Raw genomic sequence first — 21,599 nt, 5'->3', positions numbered from 1 at the left:
TGGTGGGGTGGGGTAGGCAGGGTAAATAGAAGGCCAGTGAAGTAATCTAAAGATCATGACGCCTGGGGTCAGAGTATGAGCACTGTAGCTGATAAAAAGTGGTTAGATTCTCGATGTATTTAGGAGGTATAACTGATAAGTAGATAAGTGGGGGCACCCGGCAGATAAGGTGGAGGTGAGGGAGGGTGTTCTGGAAGATGGTGATATGCCCGCCTTCAGCATAAAGGGGCTTTACTTCCTCTAAATGAGTGCCAGCTAGAAACTGGTTAGAACCCATCAGCCACAACTGCGAGGTAATGACAAGGACTTCACCAAACATGACCTAATGCTCATTGTAATATAATTAGCACTGCAGTTTAGGCATCCCCTGGGTTTTTCTGTGTGCATCATGGGTAAGGACCTGTGCAAAAGGGGACGCATGACTAAGCACTCTAGGGACAAGAGCCGTCAATCAATCAAGAGACCACCTCTAAGCAAGGGCATAAGAGAAGGGGCAAGCAAAGACCATTACTACCCTCCCCTGGACCAGCCCACCGCCTGTTCTTGGAGGTGTACGTTCTCTTTGCTAAATAAATCATTTAAAATCTTTCACGACGCAATGCTTCATCTCTCATCTGAATTCTTATCTTTCAGGTACGACAAGAACGGGGGTAAGGGATATGTGAGGATGGGGTGTCGGATGCAGGTAGAAGGGAAGTAAGACGGGGACTGAGAGCAGCCACAGACCCAGCAACCTGGAGGGCGTTGGAACCTGACAAGGGAAATGGTGGACTGACTGCAGAGGGTTCAAGGAAAATGGGGAGATAGGAATTGGAGATAATGGGGGGACCCACTCAGAACCCCAGCATTGGTGTGAAGGTTATTTTAAGCTGAAGACATTTGGGATTTGACAGGTGCAGAAAGAAGTCTTCTCAGGGTTTCCCTGACCTGCCTAAAGGCAGAAACTCCTGGGAAATGAGGCTGCCATTCACTCCCTCCTAGGGCAGCTTTATTACCAGGAAGGAGAACAAGAGTAAACCTCCTATAAATTCTCTCTCCACAGGAATTTTAAGGCTGTGAAGATGGAAGGACTCCACACATCTGAACTTGCAGCCATTATCACAAACATTCTTATCTCCCATTGGTTCCTCTAGAAACCCATCTGCTTTTCCCAAACATTTTCTACCCCTTCTTTCCCCTGCTAAGTTAGGTATATAAATCTCTAACTTTTTTTTAAAGCATGATATGAGCAAAATTTTTATTAGTGAAGTTAAAAAAAGTAGTGGAAGATAGTACACTCTGGAGAATTGGGAGCAGGCCAACCCAAGAGAGGAGAAACGGCCTACAAATCTCTAACTTTAACCATTTACCAAGCTACTTCTTCTGCAAACTACAATGTGTATACCAACAATGTCTCCTGTTGACCTGTCTTTTGTCAGTTTAATTCACAGGCCCCTAAGTACTAAACCTAAGAGGGTGGAGGAAAAGTTTTTCCTCCCCAACAACAGAAAGTACAGACGACTCTTTCAAGAGCTTTTGTATTGAAGGAGAGCTGAGAGGAAGGGCAGAACGAAAAGAGGCTGTTTATTTAAAGTGAAAAAAAAGTTTATATGCTGAGAGAAACGATCAGGTAGAGTGAACATTTTAGGAAGCAGGAGACAGAAAGGAGACTTGCTGGAGGAATGATCTTAGGTAGATGCGGGGATGGAATACAGTTCACAGGTGAAGGGGGTGGCCTTCATTAAGATCTCACCCATAGGAACAGGAGGTGAGGCAGAGTTTGGGCACCAGTGCTGGTAGATGGGCAGATTCAGAGGTGGGAACGTGAGGCAGTCCTCTGATGGCTTCTGTTTTTTCACTGAACAGGAAGCTAAGTCATCTACTGACAGTCAAGATGGAGCAGCGTGTGCAGAGATTTTAGGAAAGGGGAAAAACTAAAAAGTGGTCATCCATCCAGGACAGTGGGAGAGTGAAGGAGCAAAGTAAAGAGAGAATGACTGTCAGCAGCACCGAGGACCTGCCTGAAGTGAGGGACCAGGAACTGAAACAAAATTCAGCAACAGAGTTGCACGTGGGTCTCCAATTGCGTTTAGCCAGGCAGGTGCAGACAGGGAGAAGGGACACAGGTAGATTTGATCACAGTCGGGGTTTTTGGCCAAGCAAGTAGGAAGAAGCAAGAGGAAAACAAGGGAGTGGAGTGGTAATGCAAATAAATAAATGGCAGCTAAGGATGGAGGGTCAACATGCAGGCGATGGTGGATAAGGGACAGTGAACAGAAGGTAGGGTCAGCAGACCAGATGTCCCTGCTGGGTTAAAGGATCACTCAAGTGGGACTTGAGGGGGAGGGAGCCAGTGGGATAGGAGGTGACGTTCGGAGAGCAGGATGATTGGAATAAGATAGCAGAGGGCGTGAAGTTATGGGAGATGACAATAAACTACTGCTGTAAGATCACACACGTCTGGCTGAAATGCGGCACAGAGCAAGCTCCCTGAACAGTCAGGAATTCGAGAAGCCAGTGCAGGCGAAAGACCAGGCACATGTCTATTGAAACCATTGAGAAGACAGGACTAGTTTAGAGACTGTGCACAGAGCTGAAAATCCTCCAGGAAGCAAAAGAGGTGATGGTGGGGTGGGAGGACAGGGAGGGTGACTGATAGATGACTGTAACAAAAGGGAGGTCAGGATGTGACCCAGTGACTTGAGATTCAAAGACGGGAGTGGAGGTGGGTAGGGTATAGCTCAGTGGTAGAACGTGTGCTTAGTACTCATGGGGTCCTGGGGTCAATCCCCAGTGCCTCTCTTAAAATAAGTAAATAAACCTAATTACCTCCCCTCTCCAAAAAAAACCAAAAAAACAAAACAAAACAAAGATGGGAGTAGAGGAGTTTGGGGAGGCAGAGGGAAAGAGAGGTCTGGAAGTGCAGCGAGAAGCAAGGGCACCTAATCTGTCCACCTCCAGGCCAAGTGAAGGCTGGGGAGAAAAGCAAAACAGAAAACCACCATTTGAAAAAGCTGCTGAAGAAGCTGTGTCCTTAAATTTCATAATATACAAGCAGCTCATGCAAGTCAGTAATTTAAAAAAACAAACAATCCAATCCAAAAACAGGAAGACCTACACTAATATTTCTGCAAAGAAGACATCCAGATGGTCAACAGGCACATGCAAAGAGGCTCAACATCACTAATTATCAGAGAAATACAAATAAAAACCACAGTGAAGTGCCACCTCACACCCGTCAGAATGGCCGTCATTAAAGTCTACAAATATTAAATGCTGGAAAGGGTGTGGAGAAGAGGGAACCCTCCTACACCGTGGGTGGGTTGAGTGTAAATTGGTGCAGCCGCTACGGAGAACAGTACGCAAGTTCCGTAAGAAACTGAACATAGACTTACCATTATTACTACTAGTAGCAACAGCAGCAGTGAGCACACCTAGTACCTGGATCTTTGCTTCAAAATACCATTCTCCACCCAGAGGAGTCAGGATTCCTTGGAAAGATGGTCAAATCCAGGGAAAGTACAGGATAAAGCCCGGGACTTTTTGTAGCACCACAAAATAAGGAATTGCTCAAAGAATGATGGGACTACTCAGCCATAAAAAGAATAAATTAATGCCATCTGCAGCAACATGGACGGAACTGGAGATTGTCATTCTAAGTGAAGTAAGCCAGAAAGAGAAAGAAAAATACCATATGATATCACTCATATGTGGAATCCAAAAAAAAAAGACACAAATGAACTTACTTACAAAACAGAAACAGATTCATAGACACAGAAAACAAACTTACAGTTACCAAAGGAAAAGGGAGGGAAGGGTAAATTGGGAGTTTGAGATTAACATACACACACTACTATCTACAAAACAGATAACAAGGCCCTACTGTACAGCACAAGGAACTATAGTCAATACCTTGAAATGGCCTATAATGAAAAAGAGTACGAAAAGTATATATCTATGTATGTAAAAATGAATCACTACGCTGTACACCAGAAACTAACACACTGTAAACTGACTATACTTCAAAAAATAAAGAAAAAAAGAAAATCCACATAAAAATAAAGAAAAAAATGATGGGGACACACCAGGACTCAGGAATCAGCTTGAAGGGTCTTCCACTGTACAAGTCAGGAACAACTGGAGAATCAAGTGACAAGAAAGGGTAACAAAGCATTAAATAATGTAAAAGTCTGTCTATACTGATATAAACAGATGAGAAGGGAGAGCTCTTCCTTGCAGTAGAATGTCAGTTAACAGAGAAGAAATGATGGAGACAGATCATCAGGGGACACTAAAACTTGTGACTGAAAGTCTGCTGAGGAATAGGGTATTTACAGTGTCAAATATTGCCATCACAAATTACTACTAACTTTTAAAAAGGAAAAGTAACTTTGTGGTGGGGAAAGCTGATATCACTTTTAACAAACTAATCATTTTCCTCACCAGCTTCACTGGAACCAACTGGTATCCTGGAATTCCGTTTATGAGATTAATACCAAAGACACATCACTGCTATGGTTTTCCCGCCAAAATTGAATAACCTGAATCTAATCATGAGAAAACAGACAAATCCAATTTTGAGGGACATTCTACAAAATGACTGGCCTGTATACTAGAAAGATGTTACAGTCAGCAATGACGAAGGCTCAGGAACTGTCCCAGATTACCGAACGCTGGAGACATGACAGCCAAGTGTTATGAGCGGTCCTGGCATGACCCTGCCCCAGGGAAAAGAGCTATAAAGTGCGTTATTGGGACAACTGACAAATCCAAATATGCACTGTGGACTGGATGCCCGGTGGCCACGGAAGACTCTCGGCCTTCCTAGCGGTGTCCACCTCCTCTCACGTCCATCAACCCCCTCCTCTGTGCACCTGACCGTGGATGAGCCTCTGCTCAGGTGACATGAGGTCGTTTCCCAGGGGGGAGGATGGAAGGCACACGTGTGAAAACCCCACTGTTTTGTGGAAGGATGGCAGGGCAGGAGCAGAAGAAAACCGAGGCCCCTTGAAGAAAAGTGAGGACCTCTCACGAGACAGCCGGTGGTGATGGGGTTCTCAGGCTGCAGGCAGCTCCCCCTGGCCGGTGGTGTGGGGTCCTGCTACCCCCAGGGAAAGGCTCTCGCAGGACAGCTGGGAGTCTGCCTTCCCACACCCCACTATTTGCAAGTATCTGCCGTGCATGCAGAGAAAAGCTCTCAAAAAGTTTTTATTATAAAACACAATAATGACAGAATGTAACCTTAAGCACTCATATTTACATTATGTTCAAAATATATTACAGCTTTAATTTATGCACAGAAACATCCTGCTGCTTCTTTGTTTTCTTTTCTGTTTTCTTCGCATCACTGATTTGCATTTTCACTTGATCTTGTAACTGAGAAAAGAATGCTTGCGATGACTTCAAGGCTTTGTCTTTCCCTTCATCCTGCAGTGAAAAATAATACAAGTGCGTGCCAGAAAATGTGCCAACAGGTAGGGTGGAAAAAACCCAAGTGATCACAGCGGTGTATAAAAATGCATAAACACAAGAAAGAACTAGGGAAAACTATGAAGAATTACACCCACCAGTGCAGAGGTATTTTCTACCTTCTTCGCTGCTCCCATGTCTTACGAGCACAAGAAAACCTGCGGCCAGGCCCCAGGTGACCACGAGGACCTGCACTAGAGACCCAGCCAGTCGCCAGAGGCCTCTCCCCTCCGCTCTGCCGGCGGCCAAGGCTGGCTGAGTCCCCCCAGTCTCTCAAGGCCACCTAAAGCTGTCTCCGGCCTGAGCCCCCTCAGCAGCACCCCTCCTCCGCCCGTACCTTTAACAGCGAAGCTCTGCCCGTCTTGGTCAGCTGCTTTAACCTCTTGGAAGCTACTGCTTTGGTCCATTTCCCCGCTTGATCTGGGTTGCTCTTTTCCACGAGTCTTCTCTGCTTTTCTTTCTCCTTTATTTTCATATGCTTGCGATACTTCTTTTTCCGCCTTTCTCGTTTCTTGTCCGTAGATGTTTTCTCAGCTGCTGTTTTTATATCTCCGGCTTTATTTTTCTCCTATTAAAAAAAAAACCCGCTAATATACTCGTTCATCTAACCTAACAGCTCAGGAAATTAGAAGAAAAGCAATTCCATGGCACGTGGCCAGTGTGTTGTGCATCCATAGTCCCGTGGGGAGCGCAGGGCAGCCCCCAGCTGTGTTCTCTGGAGCTTTGGTCACTCAGCACCTTAAGACCTGGGATACATTCTTTGACAGAACAGACCCTTAAAGTGATTGCTGGGCCCCCAAACGCCTTCACCAAGGCAGCCTGGAGAACTGGGGCATCGGGCTGCCCCTCCCAGAGAAGCCAGCCCCCTGCGGCACTCAGACACTGGCACGGGCTCCAAGGACACACCTGAGGCAGCCCAGCTCCGAGCTGCTGACCGCAGGGTTCCCGGAGGTGGCACAGGCTCTGAAAAGGTGGGTGTGGGTGGAGCAAAGCAAACGAGGATCAAAAAGAGGGCTGTGCTGCCGGGCTGCCGGGAAGACGATGCCCTGGCAGAAACCATCACTACTGTATTACAGCTTTAATTGTGGGGCCTGAGCCCCAGTCTCTCTCAGCAGGGGCTGCCTGCATATATCCAAGTTCTTCCAACATCCAATGGTCTATTCTAGACCATGCTTCCACTACTGAGAAGCATTAAATGGATAAAATAAAAGAGGGAAAGGTGATATGAAAGGATTCCTAACTATACGCAGTTTGTTTTAAATCTAACATCTAATGAACCTAAAACTTCGAATACCCAAATTGAATGATAACAAGATGCTGATGCTGGATATTTACAATGAGCCTTTATAATACTTCTCATACCGGTACCTCCTGACAATACCTGATTGCAGAAGAGTCGTATTTAAATATTATACAGTATTATTAATTTGCTTATACTTGGAAGCTGCAGAGCTACGTTAGAATAAAAACTACAAGCTTGAGGAAAATGACACCACACGGAGCTCTGACTATAAACAAGTAACTTGCAAAGAGATGTTTAATGTGTCACTAGCCCTGGCTTCTTACCTTGACCTCTTCGGGGGCCAGGAGAGCCGCGTCGCTCACACTCACGGGGGCCACATCCTCCATGGTGATGGCTGGCAGGTTGGACACAACTTTAATCTCTGGGACAGGCTGGAGAAGAGACGGTACATGTAACAGGAAGTCAGAGGTAGTCCTGACCTAAGATATTTAAGTTGTGAATCTGATCATTTAAAGCGCAACAGATAAATACTTCATGGAGATCATTTAAAACGTGAGGTGGGTGCACAGCAGGAGTGTGACGCTAACAGGAAGGACGGCGGTGATGCCGGACGGCACGGGGCGCCTGAGGGTGTTAGGGTCTTCTCCGTCTCTCCACCACAGCGACAGCACTTCTTCCTACACGTTTGAGTGACATTTCTGCCCGTTCTGACACCAGTCCCTTCATCCGTCACTAAATCATTTCCACCTGCCATGTATGTGTAGGTGCACATTCTCCAACAATCCTATCCACCGTTTAACAGAATCCATTGGCTCCTGTAAATGTTACCCTGTCTTTGGTTATGGGAAAAAAGTTAACTATAAGAAATACATGGAAAAAGAAGCCAGGAAAAATGCTTCTTGGAATGTGCACATTCCATCAACTAAAAACAGATTTTTATAAATAGAAATACAAATGATACTGAATTGTTTTGAAACAATATTGAAGTAAATGAAACCTATACACTATAAAAAGGAGGATGGGAGAGGGTCTAGCTCAATGGTAGAGCACATGCTGAGAATGCATGAGGTCCTCGGTTCAATCCCCAGTGCCTCTGTTAAAAAATAAATAAATAAATAAATAAATAAATAAATAAATATCTAATTACTTCCCCCCCCCAAAACAAAAAACAACAATGAAAAATTTTTAAAAGGAGGAAAGGATGCAACACTAACTGAAGGGCCATTTGTTTTTCGTTTAATTTTTTGTTGTGGTTTTTTTCTTTTTCTTTTTTTTTGCAACAACGGCCCAAGAAATTCAGAAAATTGTAACAGGTTTCATACCCATCCTGGAAATAAAAGGACAATGGTAATTATTTCCCAAACACTTACACTCGTGTTCTGCACATCTAAGTCTTTCTCATCTCTTTACAGGGCACCAGGGGCCACCGTGGAGGGAAGGAGGAAGCATGGGATAGAGCACAGGTCCTAAGCAGACTGAGACTGAAACCCACGAGAGAGGGGCCCTGTCCTAAAGCACATCACTGCCCACCTCACATGCTCACTTCCCTTCTCACAGTCCTGTCCGTGCTCCCTTAACTAGGCAGGTATGTTCCTCATCTGCAAGATGGAAAGAGTATCACGTGCCTTGGCATTCTGTGGACCAAGGGTTCATGCACGTGGAGGACCTACTGTGACAAGTAGCAGGCACTCAGTAAACGCCAGGTGTGGTCACCACACATGTGCCCAAGCCCATCCCACAATACAAATGCAACCAAAGACTGAAGCAGGAAACCAGGAGAGAGGGCGGGAATGAAGAGCCCCATGGCTAAGGCAGAGGGTCTGGCAGGGACCCTCCAGGGATCAGGGTCTGCAGGACGGAGCCCTCTTCATGGGAGGCCCTGCCTGAGATTTCCTGAAATTCCTGCAGGTTTGTACCCCAAAACCAGATAAAGAGCTAGTCTCATGAAAGCTCAAAGAGGAATTCAGATCACGTCTGCGCTGTCTAGCCGCCAAAATGCTAATGCACTCACCGGCTTAGGGATGAAGTGGAAGTTTGAGAGGGCATCCAACTTTAAGAAGAGGGAATCCATCATCTTCTGAATTTCCACGTGCTCGGGGTTTTCTTCTTCCTCTGTTTTTTGCTTAGGAAACAAGTTCAACACCATCAGACTAAGGAGCTTAGTGCACATCACAGGACAAAGCACTAACAGCCGGTCAGGATATTTCCAGTTTCTCAGCAGCAAGGCCTCCGCTCCAAAGAAACATTCCAAGGCAAGTCTGAAGTTATCAACACCAGGACAGTGCTGGGCCCCCCAAAGAAACATGGTGTGTACCTCAGAAGCTGTCGCAACCATGGCCTCTAACATTCAGACCTTACAATTTAATTCCTTTGATGTTTACTTCTGTCAAGAACTGAACCACTCTCACTAGGATGGCTCTTAAAAAAAAGAAAACAAAGGTGCAGGGGAGGGAACAGCTCAGTTGTAGGGCACATGCTTAACATGCATGAGGTCCCAGATTCAATCACCAGTACCTTCACTAAGAAAAAAAATTAAAATATTGTCATTACATGCAGGTAACAAGATACTATATATAGAAAACCCTAAAGGCACAATGCAAAAACTACAAGAGCTGTAAAAGAATTTGGCAAGGTAGCAGGATACAAAATTAACATACAGAAATCAGTTGCATTTCTTTACACTAACAATGAAATATCAGAAAAGGAAAATAAAGAAACAATCCCCTTAAAAATTGCATACAAAAAAATAAAATACATAGGATTAAATACGACGAATGAAGTGAAAGACTTATTTATGTGTGGAGAACTACAAAACACTGACTAAGGAAATTAAAGATGACTTAAAGAAATGGAAAGATATTCCATGTTCTTGGTTTGGAAGAATTAACATTATTAAAAGGGCCATATTATCCAAAGCAATCTACAGATTTAATGCAATCCCTAGCAAATTAGCCAGGACATTTTTCACAGAACTAGAACAAATAACACTAAAACTTAAATGGAGTCACAAAAGACCCAGAATTGCCAAAGCGTTACCGAAGAAAAAGAAGGAAGCTGGAGGAATAACCCTCCCAAACTTCAGACAATAGTATAGAGCTACAGTAATCAAAATGTGTGGTATTGATGCAAAAACAGACACATGGATCAATGGAACAGAATAGAGAGCCCAGAAATGAACCCACAAACTTTTGGTCAATTAAACTTTGACAAAGGAGGCAAGAACATACAATGGATTTAGGACAGTCTCTTTAGCAAATGGTGTTGGGATAACTGGACAGCTGCATGTAAATCAATGAAGCTAGACTGCTCCCTCACACCATACACAAAAATAAACTCAAAATGGCTTGAAGACTTAAACGTAAGACAAGACATTATAAACATCTTAGATGAAACCACAGGCAAAACATTCTCTGGTATAAAATCTTACCAATGTTCTCCTAGGGCACTCTACCCAGGCAATAAAAACAAAAGCAAAAATAAACAAGCGGGACCTAAACTTACAAGCTTCTGCACAGGAAAGGAAATCATAAGCAAAACAAAAAGACAATCTACACAAGGAGAAAATATTTGCAACAGATGAGACTGACAAGGGCTTAATTTCCAGAATATATAAGCAGCTCATACAACTTAGTAACCAAAAAACAAACAACCGAATCCAAAAATAGGCAGGAGACCTAAACAAGAAATTCTCCAATGAAGACATACAAATGGCCAATAGGCACATGAAAAAAGCTCAATTATCACTAATTATCAGAGAAATGCAAACCAAAACTACAATGAGGTATCACCTCACACCAGACAGAATGGCCATCATTAAAGTCTACAAACGATAAATGCTGGAGAAGGTGTGGAGAAAAGGGAACCCTCCTACACTGTTGGTGGGAATGTAGTTTGGTGCAGCCATTATGGAAAACAGTACAGAGATTCCTCAAAAGACTAAGAATAGACTTAACATATGATCCAGCAATCCCACTCCTGGGCATATATCCAGAGAGAACCTTAATTCAAAAAGATACACGCACTCCAATTTTCATAGAAGCACTATTTACAATAGCCAAGACATGGAAGCAACCTAAATATCCACTGACAGATGACTGGATAAAGAAGCTGTGGTATATTTTTATACAATGGAATACTACTCAGCCATAAAAAAACAAATAATGCCATTTGCAGCAACATGCATGGCCCTGGAGAATGTCATTCTGAGTGAAATAATCCAGGAAGAGAAAGAAAAATACCATATGAGATTACTCATATGTGGAATCTAAAAAAAAAAAAAAAAAAAGACAAATGAACTTATTGACAAAACAGAAACAGACTCAGAAATAGAAAACAAACTTATGGTTATCAGAAGGGAAAGGGGGTGGGAAGGGATAAATTCGGAGTTTGAGATTTGTAGATACTAACATATATAAAATAAACAAGTTCATACAGTATAGCACAGGGAACTATATTCAACATCTTGTAGTAACAACCATAAAAAAGAATCTGAAAAAGCATATATGTTCGTGTATGACTGAAGCATTACGCTGTACACCAGAAATTGACCCAACATTGTAAACTGACTATATTTCAATAAAAATATACATACATAAAAAATAATTAAAATAAATAAACAAATCTAATTACCCACCCACTCCCCAAAAAAAGAAAACAAAATAACAAGTGTTGGCAAGAACGTGGAAGAAGCCCTCATGCACTGCTGGTGGGAACGTCAAATGGCGCCATGACGGTGAATTACCCTATGACCTAGCAATTCCACTCCTGGCTGTATACCCAAGAGAATTAAAACAGGTGTGCCAGCAAATACACACACAGGCATGTCCACAGTCGCACTATTCAAGAGAGGTAGAAACAGCCCAATCCCTCGTCAACCAGTGACTGGATCAGACAATTGTGGCATATCGTTTAGTTACAAAAAAGTACTGACACGACACAATCGTGAAACATTAAGTTAAATCAAAGAAGTTGGACACAAGAGGTCACACATTGTATGACTCAGATTACATGAAACATCTAGAATAAGTAAATCTACCAAGACAGAATGCAGACTGGTGCTTGTCTGGGGCTGGGGCAACTGAGGAACAGGGAGTAACAGCTTAGTGGGCATAGGGCTTTATTCTGGGGTGACAAATTTTTTTTTTCAATTGAAGTATAGGCAGTTTACAATACTGTGTCGATTTCTCGTGTACAGCAGCATGTTTCAGCCATACACGTACATATATTTATTCCTTGAAGACGTTTTAGAACTAGATGAAGGTAGTGGGTACATGACAGCATGACTGCCTTCTTTAAAATGGATAATTTGTTATGTGAATCTCAAATCAACTAAAAAAAAAAAAAGCACAACTAAGGAGTTACTGTAGATTTTGTAAAATTATCCAAATATCCATTTGGGTTGCAGAAACTTTTTTTTTTTGCAGAAACTTTCTTGTCCCTTTTATTTATATGTAATTTGTTAAAGATCTTTTTCTGATTAAATGACATCAAAAAAAAATTGGCAGCAGTTGATTCTACTATGAAAAGGTAAATTTCATACTTTCCTTTCCCCACGACCAAAATGCTATCCTGAGAGGCCAAAACTTTTTATTCGTTTGCTTGTTTATTAACCCATGAAATACAACCACGGATACCACCCCCAACTGGAAAGCAACTGGCTTTTTACTTTGCTAACGCTAATGCCAGAGATGTCTCCGGGGCTGTCTTTCCAGTGTCCACCACCAGTGCCCACCTTCCAGCCATGTCCAAGCACACATTACTGCTTTTTACTATTTAAACTGAACACACATTTCAAAATCCTAAACATGTCCTTTCACTTCAACCCAGGTTACATCCTTGAAATCATACCTCTGACATACAGCATCTTCATGGTACACATCACATACATACAACTAAGGGTAAAGGTTCCTCGTTTGGTTTTTACCCCTCATGATTACCAATACTTTCTGTATTTACTGAATCTCCTCAGAGGAGCCAGATTTTCAAGAAGCGTCTACTGACACTGTACCCATCTCCCTTAACCACCTCCTTGGGTTGCAGAGCAGCCGGGAAGAATTTCAATTCAAATCTTTCCCCTTCTCCAGCTTCACTAGTGGCATCTGATGGTTTGCTGTTGCTGTCTAAGCTTGAAGTAACAAAATCTGGTAGGAATAGTAAATGCTTTTGCAGAAGAAAAATGCCACCTCATCCCCAAGCACAGACTGACCACATTCCCAACAATTCAAATGAGAAGGAGTAATTCAGTTATTATATTGGGAATGTATTATCTTTAGAAATACGACTGTCCTATTTGACCAGGAATATTTTTATAATCTAAGTAAAAAGAAATAAAAACCAAAAACTCACCAGACCTAAACATCTGAAGGGATTCACAAATAACCTTATAAAATGTATCAATGACTAATAAAGCATGAATGAGAAGTGATCTTAAAACTGTAGCACTCCTGGGGGGAGGGTACAGCTCGGCGGTAGACCACATGCTTAGTATGTACGAGGCCCTGGCTTCACACCCCAGTACGTCCTCTAAAACAAATAAATAAATAAACCCAATTACCTTCCCCCTACCAAAATAAAGAAAAATAAAAATGAAAGTAATATTTAAAAAAAAACTCTCAAAAGCTCAACAATAAAAAAACAAGTAAAAGAAAAACAAATCTGTAGCACGACTATAATAATGGCTGGAAAGTTAGTAATTAGCAGTGAGAGAATCAGGTGACCAGCGAGTCACCGCAAGACAAACTCCCCCGCCTCCGCCCATTCACTGGGAACAGGGGAGCCGCTCGGTCTCACACCTGAACAAGGTGACCGCAAAGCTGCAGACCTGCACTGCATGCATGCCCACCAGCAGGAAGAGCCCGCAGGGTTGGCTCTCCGCTCCTCTTCCTTTAAGGACGATGCTTTGCCTTGGTGGCTTCCTTACCTGGTTGAGTCTGATGTATTCCTGTTCATAGATTTCAGCAAGGCTCAGCTTACTCTTCTCGTGGTCTAGCGTTATACGCTTTTTATATTCAAAGGCATCCTCTTTAGGTTTTTCCTTGCGTACGACATCATCCCAAGCCTGAAACATGAAAGGCACACGTGGAACTTAGGTCAACCAACAAAACCTGTCACTTCCTTCTAGGCTCACTTAGGGATCTTCCTCTGGAATACTGATGATCACTCCAGAGTAAGCCAACTATGGCAAAAAGGCAGTAGTTTTCAACATCCGTAATGACTACTCAAGTCACAGTAAGTACTATGCAAAGCAAAGAGGGCGTTACTCAAGTATCCGTTTTTGGTTTAAATGTATCTTTCTCTTGGTTACCAACTTTAATTCCACAATTGCCCATCGTGGTTTGCTAGCAGTCAAGACTCCAGACAAGTGTGCTTCATTTCAAATTTAAACAGTCTCTGCATATAGTACCCATCCTTAAAACCCTTCCTGTTTTAAGGAAACATACACGTTATGAAGCCAACTCTTGGTGTACACGTCATATACCTAAGTTTTACTCTAAGTTCAATAAGATCAATTCTTAAACAAAACCTCTTTGCTAGGTTTTAAACACTTGACAAATAGACCCTTCATGAGTCACACCAGATACTGTGTCTAGACCAAGGGTCCTGGGTGTGACCCTGTCAGGTCAGACACCAGTCACCACACCCACCATCCCTCAACCGCTTCACTCATACCACTCAAAAGATCAGCAAGGCTGGCGGTGGGCAGGGAGGGCAATGGCTCTAGCTACCCCATTGTCCTCAGGCATGACACCTGTCTTTCTGGGGCACTAGCAAAGGGCAGAGCTTCACACAACAAAAGCCGAGGGTACCTCTGCTGTAGACTTATGGCTTTTAAATGGAGAACTGATAGGAGCAGATAATCTATGAAGACAGTGTTATTCCTACTCCCAAAATACTCTTACACACTTCCAAAAATTTCAGTGAATTTTGAATTAAATTGTTTTTAATGGAGGTACTGCGGATTGAACCCAGGACCTTGTGCGTGCTAAGCATATGCTCTACCACTTAGCTGTACCCTCCCCTTACATTTCATTCTTACTGACCTGATCTTTTATCCTCTGCTTAATGATATCTTCCAGTTGCAGAGTGGTTTCCTCTGTGATCACAGGTGCTAAAGGAAACAGAACACGTGCTTAGTGGGTAGATATAAACCAGACCAGCGGTTCTCGAAGGGTGGTCCCTGAACCAACTGCAGCACTACCACCTGAAAACCTGCTAGAAATGTGAATTCTTGGACCCAAACCCACCTCCCAAATCAGAAATGGGGGGAGGGACACCTGTGTGTGTTTTAACTCCTTCTCTGATGCTCCCTCCAGTCTGAGAACCACAGAACTATGGAGTACATACGGTAGTTAAGCGCTTACATTTTTAACCCACACACCTGGGGACGTGCCCCCTATTTCCATTCTCTAGCACTAAATAACACGGAAATTCATTTTGATTTCATGGGTACAAGACAGAATTCAGCAAGATGACCAGGGCTCCTGGCTGGTGTCCCATTTAATCAGTGGACAATGACAGCAGACACTGGAAACAGATCACTAGCAGAAATCCGACAGTGGACTACGCATCTTTAGCAGACTAGTCATTCTTGGGTGGGTAAACAAGATTGCGGCTGGAGAGACTGAGTTTTTCGAAGCAAGTAAAAGTACTTGGGACTAAAGTGCTATGGTGGTGGCAACTCACTTTCAAATGACTCATGGAAAAAAAAAATGCACACACAGTCACAAGGCACACATAGGGGAGACAATGCAAATACGGCAAAACCCTAACAACTGATGAATCCAGTTGAATGGCGTACGTTATGTCCGCTGTACAATTTTTTAAAACTTTTCTCTGTTCACAAGCTTTTAAAATAAAAAGTTGGGGGAAAAGAAGTATTACTTCAAGTCTATGAAAACTGCAGAAGCAGTGAGCGCGCAGGCACGGGAGCCCGGTGGCGGGCAGGGGCACGCACCCATGCGGACCGCGTGGTCAAAGTGGAGCGTCTCTTCCAGGAGGCTGTTCTCTGGTCGCTTCTGTGCTGTCACTTCTCCTTGAAGTTGCCAGGGCTTTTTTTCCAACAACTCTTTTTCCAAAGATGCAATTTTTTCATTCATCTAAGGAGACAAAAACAGTTATGATCCATTTAGGAGACGTAATTAGAATCACAGTTGAGTAAAAGCAACTAATCTTTTCTAACAGTGGGAGAGCAAGAAACTGTTCCTCAATACAGTTGTTTTGTCCTTGCCGTCTTTTAATTATTCCAACAGTGACCTCCCATTCCAGTCCCCTGATGTGGGGCAAGGAGCTACAGACCTCTCATCCTCACTGATTTGAAATGCCATGTTTATAATTTAGTAAATTCTCCCAGCAGCACTTGGGTAGATTTCTGGGCTCCGTTCTAGTCAAATGACCTATTTATTCACAAGCCACTATCAATTTTAGTTATTAGAGCATTCCAAGACTAATGTGTGTGTTTTTGTTTTGGTGGCAGATGTAATTAGGTTTTTATTTATCTTTAATGGAAGTACTGAGGATTGCACCCAGGACCTCGTGCATGGTAGGCACCTGCTCTATCACTGAGCTACCCCCACAAGACTACTGTTTTATTAGGACATTAGTACTGATGGACCTTGACCCTGCCGACTCCACACCCACAGTCCAAATCATCTCTAACTTCTAAAAAGGCAGCACCTATAATGACTTTATGGTGTATAAAATGCCAACGTTTTTGGCTGAACCTTACTAAATTCTCTTATTTTTCCTAATAGCTTTTCATTTTGTCTCCAGGGTTTTTCTAGTATCCTCTGCAAACATTGTTTTCAGTTCAGTTTTTCTTACCTCTTTATTGTTTTCTTTTGTAGCTGCCCTGGGTAAATAACACTTCTACAAGAACGTAAAGTAATAGTGGTAACAGTAATAGTGCTAGTGGTAATAGTCTTATTTTTTATTTCAAAGGGATGTTTCTAGAATTTTACCATTAAGCAGGATGGCACCTTTTAGCTATAGACAGATGTGTTTGTATTTCCCTAGAAGTGAAAAAAATTAGGAACAGGAACTAAATTTTATCAAATGCCTTTTTTTTTTTTAGCATATATGGAGATGACCATATGGTTTTTCTCCTTAACCCATTACAGTAAGTGGTAAATTCCTAATCCTGAATCAGGAGGGCGAGTCCCACCTGGTTGTGGTGGCAGTATTCTTTCATTGCACTATTTTGAATTTTTGCATCACTGTTCATAAATGAGGCCGTGTATGTTTGAATGTCATCTTTCTCAGATTTGGGTACTCATAATAGCTTTACAAGAAAAAAGTTTGGAAGCTTTACTCTTCATCTGTAGGAACTGATCAAACAGCATTAAATTATCTACTTAAAGACTTAATATAATTCCTCAGTAAAATTAAACCAAGTGCTTTTCTTCCCTTTTTTAGCGGGGCTGTGGGAAGCAAAGGACATTAACTCAAGGACAAATTTCTTATTGTCTTATACTTTTTTTTTTCTTAAGACTTTCTCTTTTGGCAACAACCTGACAGTCATGGATTTAACTTAGATGGCCTTCTCTTTAATAATTCTTCTGACATCCCTAGCATGTTTGTTTGCCTGTTCTCACTTCCTACTGTGTGATAGAATTTTAAGACAGTTAAATGATAAAGCCAAATGATAGGAGCCAGATTGTAGCTATAATTTTCAAATAACATTTCATTTGTCTGAAATTTTGTCACAAGAAATAATTTTTTATCAATCTTGGAAGATGTGTCTGAGATGGTATCAATTAAAATTCAGGTTACATGGCACTTGCAAAAGCCACCTGCAGAGCTCCTTAAAGAGACAGGCCTTAAGAGCAGGTGAGACAGTTACCGGGAGAGGCTCAAAGGACAGCTAATTAGGGAGGACATGCCTCAGGTGCAAAGACAGCAGGGCCAGAGGAAAAAAACATTTTACACAGGAGTTCCAAACTGAGAGCCACAGGTTGGAAAATGCAGCACTGATTTCTGCAAATTAGCTGCTTTCCACATGGTTACCCCCAGACAGTGTGCTACTGAGTGCAGCAAGATTTTTTTTTTTAAGAAAAATTAAGTGTTCCACCAAACCCCCCCCAAAACCCCAACCCCCACAAAAACTGAAACAGTGTAGGTTAGTAGTCTGAGTCACGTTAAGCACATAAAAAATTCCTTGATTCCTAATTACCTTTTCCTGTCTTTTTTCAAAAGAGGATTTGACTTCATCAGAATCTTTCTGTACATTTAAGGTATCTGTATCTTCAGTTTCCTCATCATCTGGTAGAGCAAAGGTCACTCTTTTCAAGGTTTCTCTACGTTTACCATTCTCACTTTCTTCAAGGTCATCATCTTCATCCCTGTAAGACCAAAAACACTTATGAAAGGAAACATACCACTTTTCATTAGAAAAACAAAAAGAAACAAACTTTCTAGTAATTAAAGTTCTTCTTTTGTATCTTTACTACAATTAAATATTCAGAACTACCTTTTCTTTTAATTTATAATTTTTAAAGCTTTTTTGGGGGAGCTCTATTTATTTATTTTAATGGAGGTACTGGGAATTGAATCCAAGACCTTGTGCATGCTAAACACCTGCTCTACCACTGAGCTATACCCACTCCCCTAAATACTCAGAACATCTAAAGCCATTCAGTTATCAAGGAACAGAAGGGATGATTTAGGTGAAATGGAACAAATTGTCCAACATATAGAAAACAAATTATTCATCCACCTACAACACAAACTGATCGCACAAAAAATAACAATAGCGTATTCTTATTGGCACAAAAACCACATTAGAGTTCCTTGTAATAAAGGCTGGCTTGCTACTGACAGTGATGTTTATCTCTATTAGCTGATCACTAATGTCCCTTTAAATTCGGAGACTTTCTTCTGGCTATCTTCACACTACCCGATCTTAGGGAATCTACTGTCGATCCAGGAGAATCCAACTTCTTAGGACAAACATATTTGACAACTATGAGCGCACATACATGACTGGGCAGCTCCAGCTTACAGTATAAAGGATTCAAAATACTCACATGTCAGAAATGCTATCTTCTTCTTCTTCGGCAATTTCCTCCTCTTCATTTGAACCCAGCTCATCATCATGAACACCTGCTGCGTCTTCATCACTTTCAACTGGATCAAAGAAATCTTTGTATTTCAGGTTTCTGGAACTTTTACCTGACTAAAACAAAAATACTTTAAAACCTTTCATCAAGGATAGGAAAATATGGGGTTGGGGTGGGTATAGATCAGTGGTACAGGGCATGCTTAGCATGCATGAGGTCCTGGGTTCAATCTTCAGTACCTCCATTAAAAAAAAAGGATAGAAAAATGCATTGAATCATGCGTAACTGTGTACACATATTATACAGGGGAAACTGGCAACTAATAACACCACCATAAACCTGTAAGAACTATTGGACCACAACAACTGAATGGAAGTATAGATTCATTTATAACTGAGAAGATAGAGCACAATATTCTTATCTCTAAATCTTCTAACTACAATTCTTTCCAAAATACCCTTGCCTAAATAAAATATACGAATGTCTTCCTTTCACTCATATTTTTAGTGCTTGGTGAAAATATGCATTTGAGGGAAAATCCTGAATCTCTCAAACATGCAACTATAGTTCTTAAGCTACAAAACAAGTGTTTTGTGATAAGGAATGATGGCTTTGGTTTAATTCTTCCAGTCAATTTCTTTCAACTGATCTAAATATTTCACTCATACCCTGCTGAGTTTTGAAGTATTTTAAATCTCTTCTCGAGAAACAGAACATCTAATTTGAGGAAGCAGAAAGTGCTCTTTCTGTCCTCTCCCAAAACTTTACCTTAAGATTCTGACTTCCAAACAGTCCTTCCCCTTCATCAGAATCAACATCTTCAAAAAAATCAATCTCCTCCTCCTCTTCTTTTTGTTCCTCTTCCTTTTCCATGTTTTCTAAAAAGGTCTCCATTTCAGATAGTTTGAAGAATTTGTCGTCTACTTCGGACTTCTCGGTTGGTTTCCTGGGCACTTTAGTTTGCACCTTGCTCTGCTGCTCCAATTTGCTGATATCAAAGTCCAGATCAGAATCCTCGTCACTGAAATCTGGGCTTTTACTCAAATCCAATTTGCTGGAGTTTTTAGCTCTTTCGATCTCTCCAGGATCACCACCACTCAGGTATGACACTTCCTCTTCCTCCTCCTCATCCTCCTCCTCCTCCACATCTTGTCCCAGGTCCTCCTGGCTGCCAGCCTCCATTGCTGAGACATCGTCCTCACACTCCTGCTCTTCACTCTCTGGGAGAAGACTGAGGTCTTCATCTTCAATGGTTTCACTAACTGCATTCTCGAAGTACTGTAAGATTGGTTCATTTTGCAATTCTAGTTGCTGCCAAATCTGCTCATCATCAAAATTACGTATCATCAGTTTTTGTAAAGGACTTCCATGTTTCCTGTCATTCTCTAGGATTTTATTAAAGTCATAAAGTACTTTTGTTAAAGAAGTAAAGTTTGATGCCAGTTCATCTTGAATGCTATTAAGGGGGCAGGAAGAAGGAGTTAAATTAGACTTATAATTATAGGTAATAATTTCCTATTATTCACTCAGAATTAAAAGAAAAAGCCCAACTCTTGTGCAAAATTAAATTTTTTAAAAAACTTAAGTATGGTTAATTTACAATATTAGTGTCAGGTGTACAGCACAGTGATTATTTTTACTGATTATACTCCATTGAAAGTTATTACAAGATTTTAAACTGACTATACTTCAATTAAAAAAAAAAAAGGGGGGAGGGTATAGCTCAAGTGGTAGAGCACATGCTTAGCATGCATGAGGTCTTGGGTTCAATCCCCAGTACCTCCTCTAAGAATAGGTAAACCTAATTACTTCCCCCTACCAAAACAAAAAACCCCAAACCCCAAATAGTCTTTTTAATAAAATAAAGTTATTACAGACTCACCGCATCTCTAGTGTAACATGTCCAAAATATACTGTTGGTTCTGTTTACTCTCTGTACCCTGCCCTCCCTGAGATCCTCTCCCAATTTTCCACCATCTGTCTTCTCGATCACAGTAAATGGCACCTCTGTCTTTCCAGTCCTTGAGACATATAACTAAGCTACTTCCTGGATGTCTTCCTTTTTCTCTGTTCTACATCTAGTTCCTTTGCAAGTCCTGTCAGTTCTGTCTCCAAACTATATTCTAAATTTGACTACTTCTCACTGTATCTTGCTCCGATCACAGCACAGTTCTTCATCCTTTGTCTGGATGGCCGGAATAACGTCCCAATCAGCTTTTAACAATCTAAAAAATTTTGATAGGCCAGAGGAGCGTAAACTATCTCAAATTTGAGGAAAAGAGATCTACCCTTTCTTTTACCTGTCTCCTACTCCAGAGTTTGCCGAAAGCCTGCAACCCGCGCCCACGTGAGCCCTCGGCCACACTCAGACCCCGGGCTCCGCGCACTTACGTGAGGAAGCGCTCCGGCCGCTCGGTTGCTTTACCAACGTCCCTCAGGCACCGCTCCAAGGTCCGTCGACGCCAGACCCGCGGGGCCATGGCTGACTGCAACTCGGGATACCGCGCCGCATGCAAAGGAACAGAGCCTCCCGGAAACCGCGCTGCAAAACGCACCCGGCGCCACTGCAGGCCGAAGGCTGAGGTTCCGCGGCGCACGAGTTCCGGGCCCACCCCGAGCCAGAGCCAATGGCAACCCGAGAACTTTCACCTGGCTTGCGCAGTGGGGCGGGGTCGGAAACCGAAGATGGCCATTGGTCAGCTCAGTAAACTTTCTACAAACTGTGTTTTGTATTCCTGAGGGGCCCACGGGAGGTGACGCGTCCTCCTTTTGAGTGTTTGTTTTAGATGCGCCAGGTGACTTAGATAGATTGTGTTGTAAAAGAGAGGGCCCGCCCGCAGCACCCACAGCAACTC

At 42.3% G+C, this 21,599-nt stretch overlaps 1 protein-coding gene across 1 annotated transcript; it reads right to left on the bottom strand.

Moving 5' to 3' along the window:
• Positions 1-5,166: 5,166 nt before the first annotated feature.
• Positions 5,167-21,570, bottom strand: MPHOSPH10 (M-phase phosphoprotein 10). The gene is made up of 11 exons (XM_006189149.3): positions 21,136-21,570; positions 19,513-20,200; positions 18,712-18,860; positions 17,859-18,027; positions 15,645-15,786; positions 14,731-14,798; positions 13,611-13,748; positions 8,703-8,813; positions 7,015-7,122; positions 5,786-6,016; positions 5,167-5,406 (listed from the first exon to the last, which is right to left on the bottom strand). The coding sequence occupies exons 1-11, from the start codon at positions 21,222-21,224 to the stop codon at positions 5,257-5,259; spliced, it is 2,043 nt and encodes a 680-aa protein (XP_006189211.1). The 5' UTR covers positions 21,225-21,570; the 3' UTR covers positions 5,167-5,256.
• Positions 21,571-21,599: the final 29 nt, after the last annotated feature.

This window comes from Camelus ferus, chromosome 27, assembly GCF_009834535.1.
Source record: "Camelus ferus isolate YT-003-E chromosome 27, BCGSAC_Cfer_1.0, whole genome shotgun sequence".
Taxonomy (NCBI): Eukaryota; Metazoa; Chordata; class Mammalia; order Artiodactyla; family Camelidae; genus Camelus; species Camelus ferus.
Note: the sequence above shows the minus strand (reverse complement) of the source record. Positions and strands in the feature narration are given on the sequence as shown.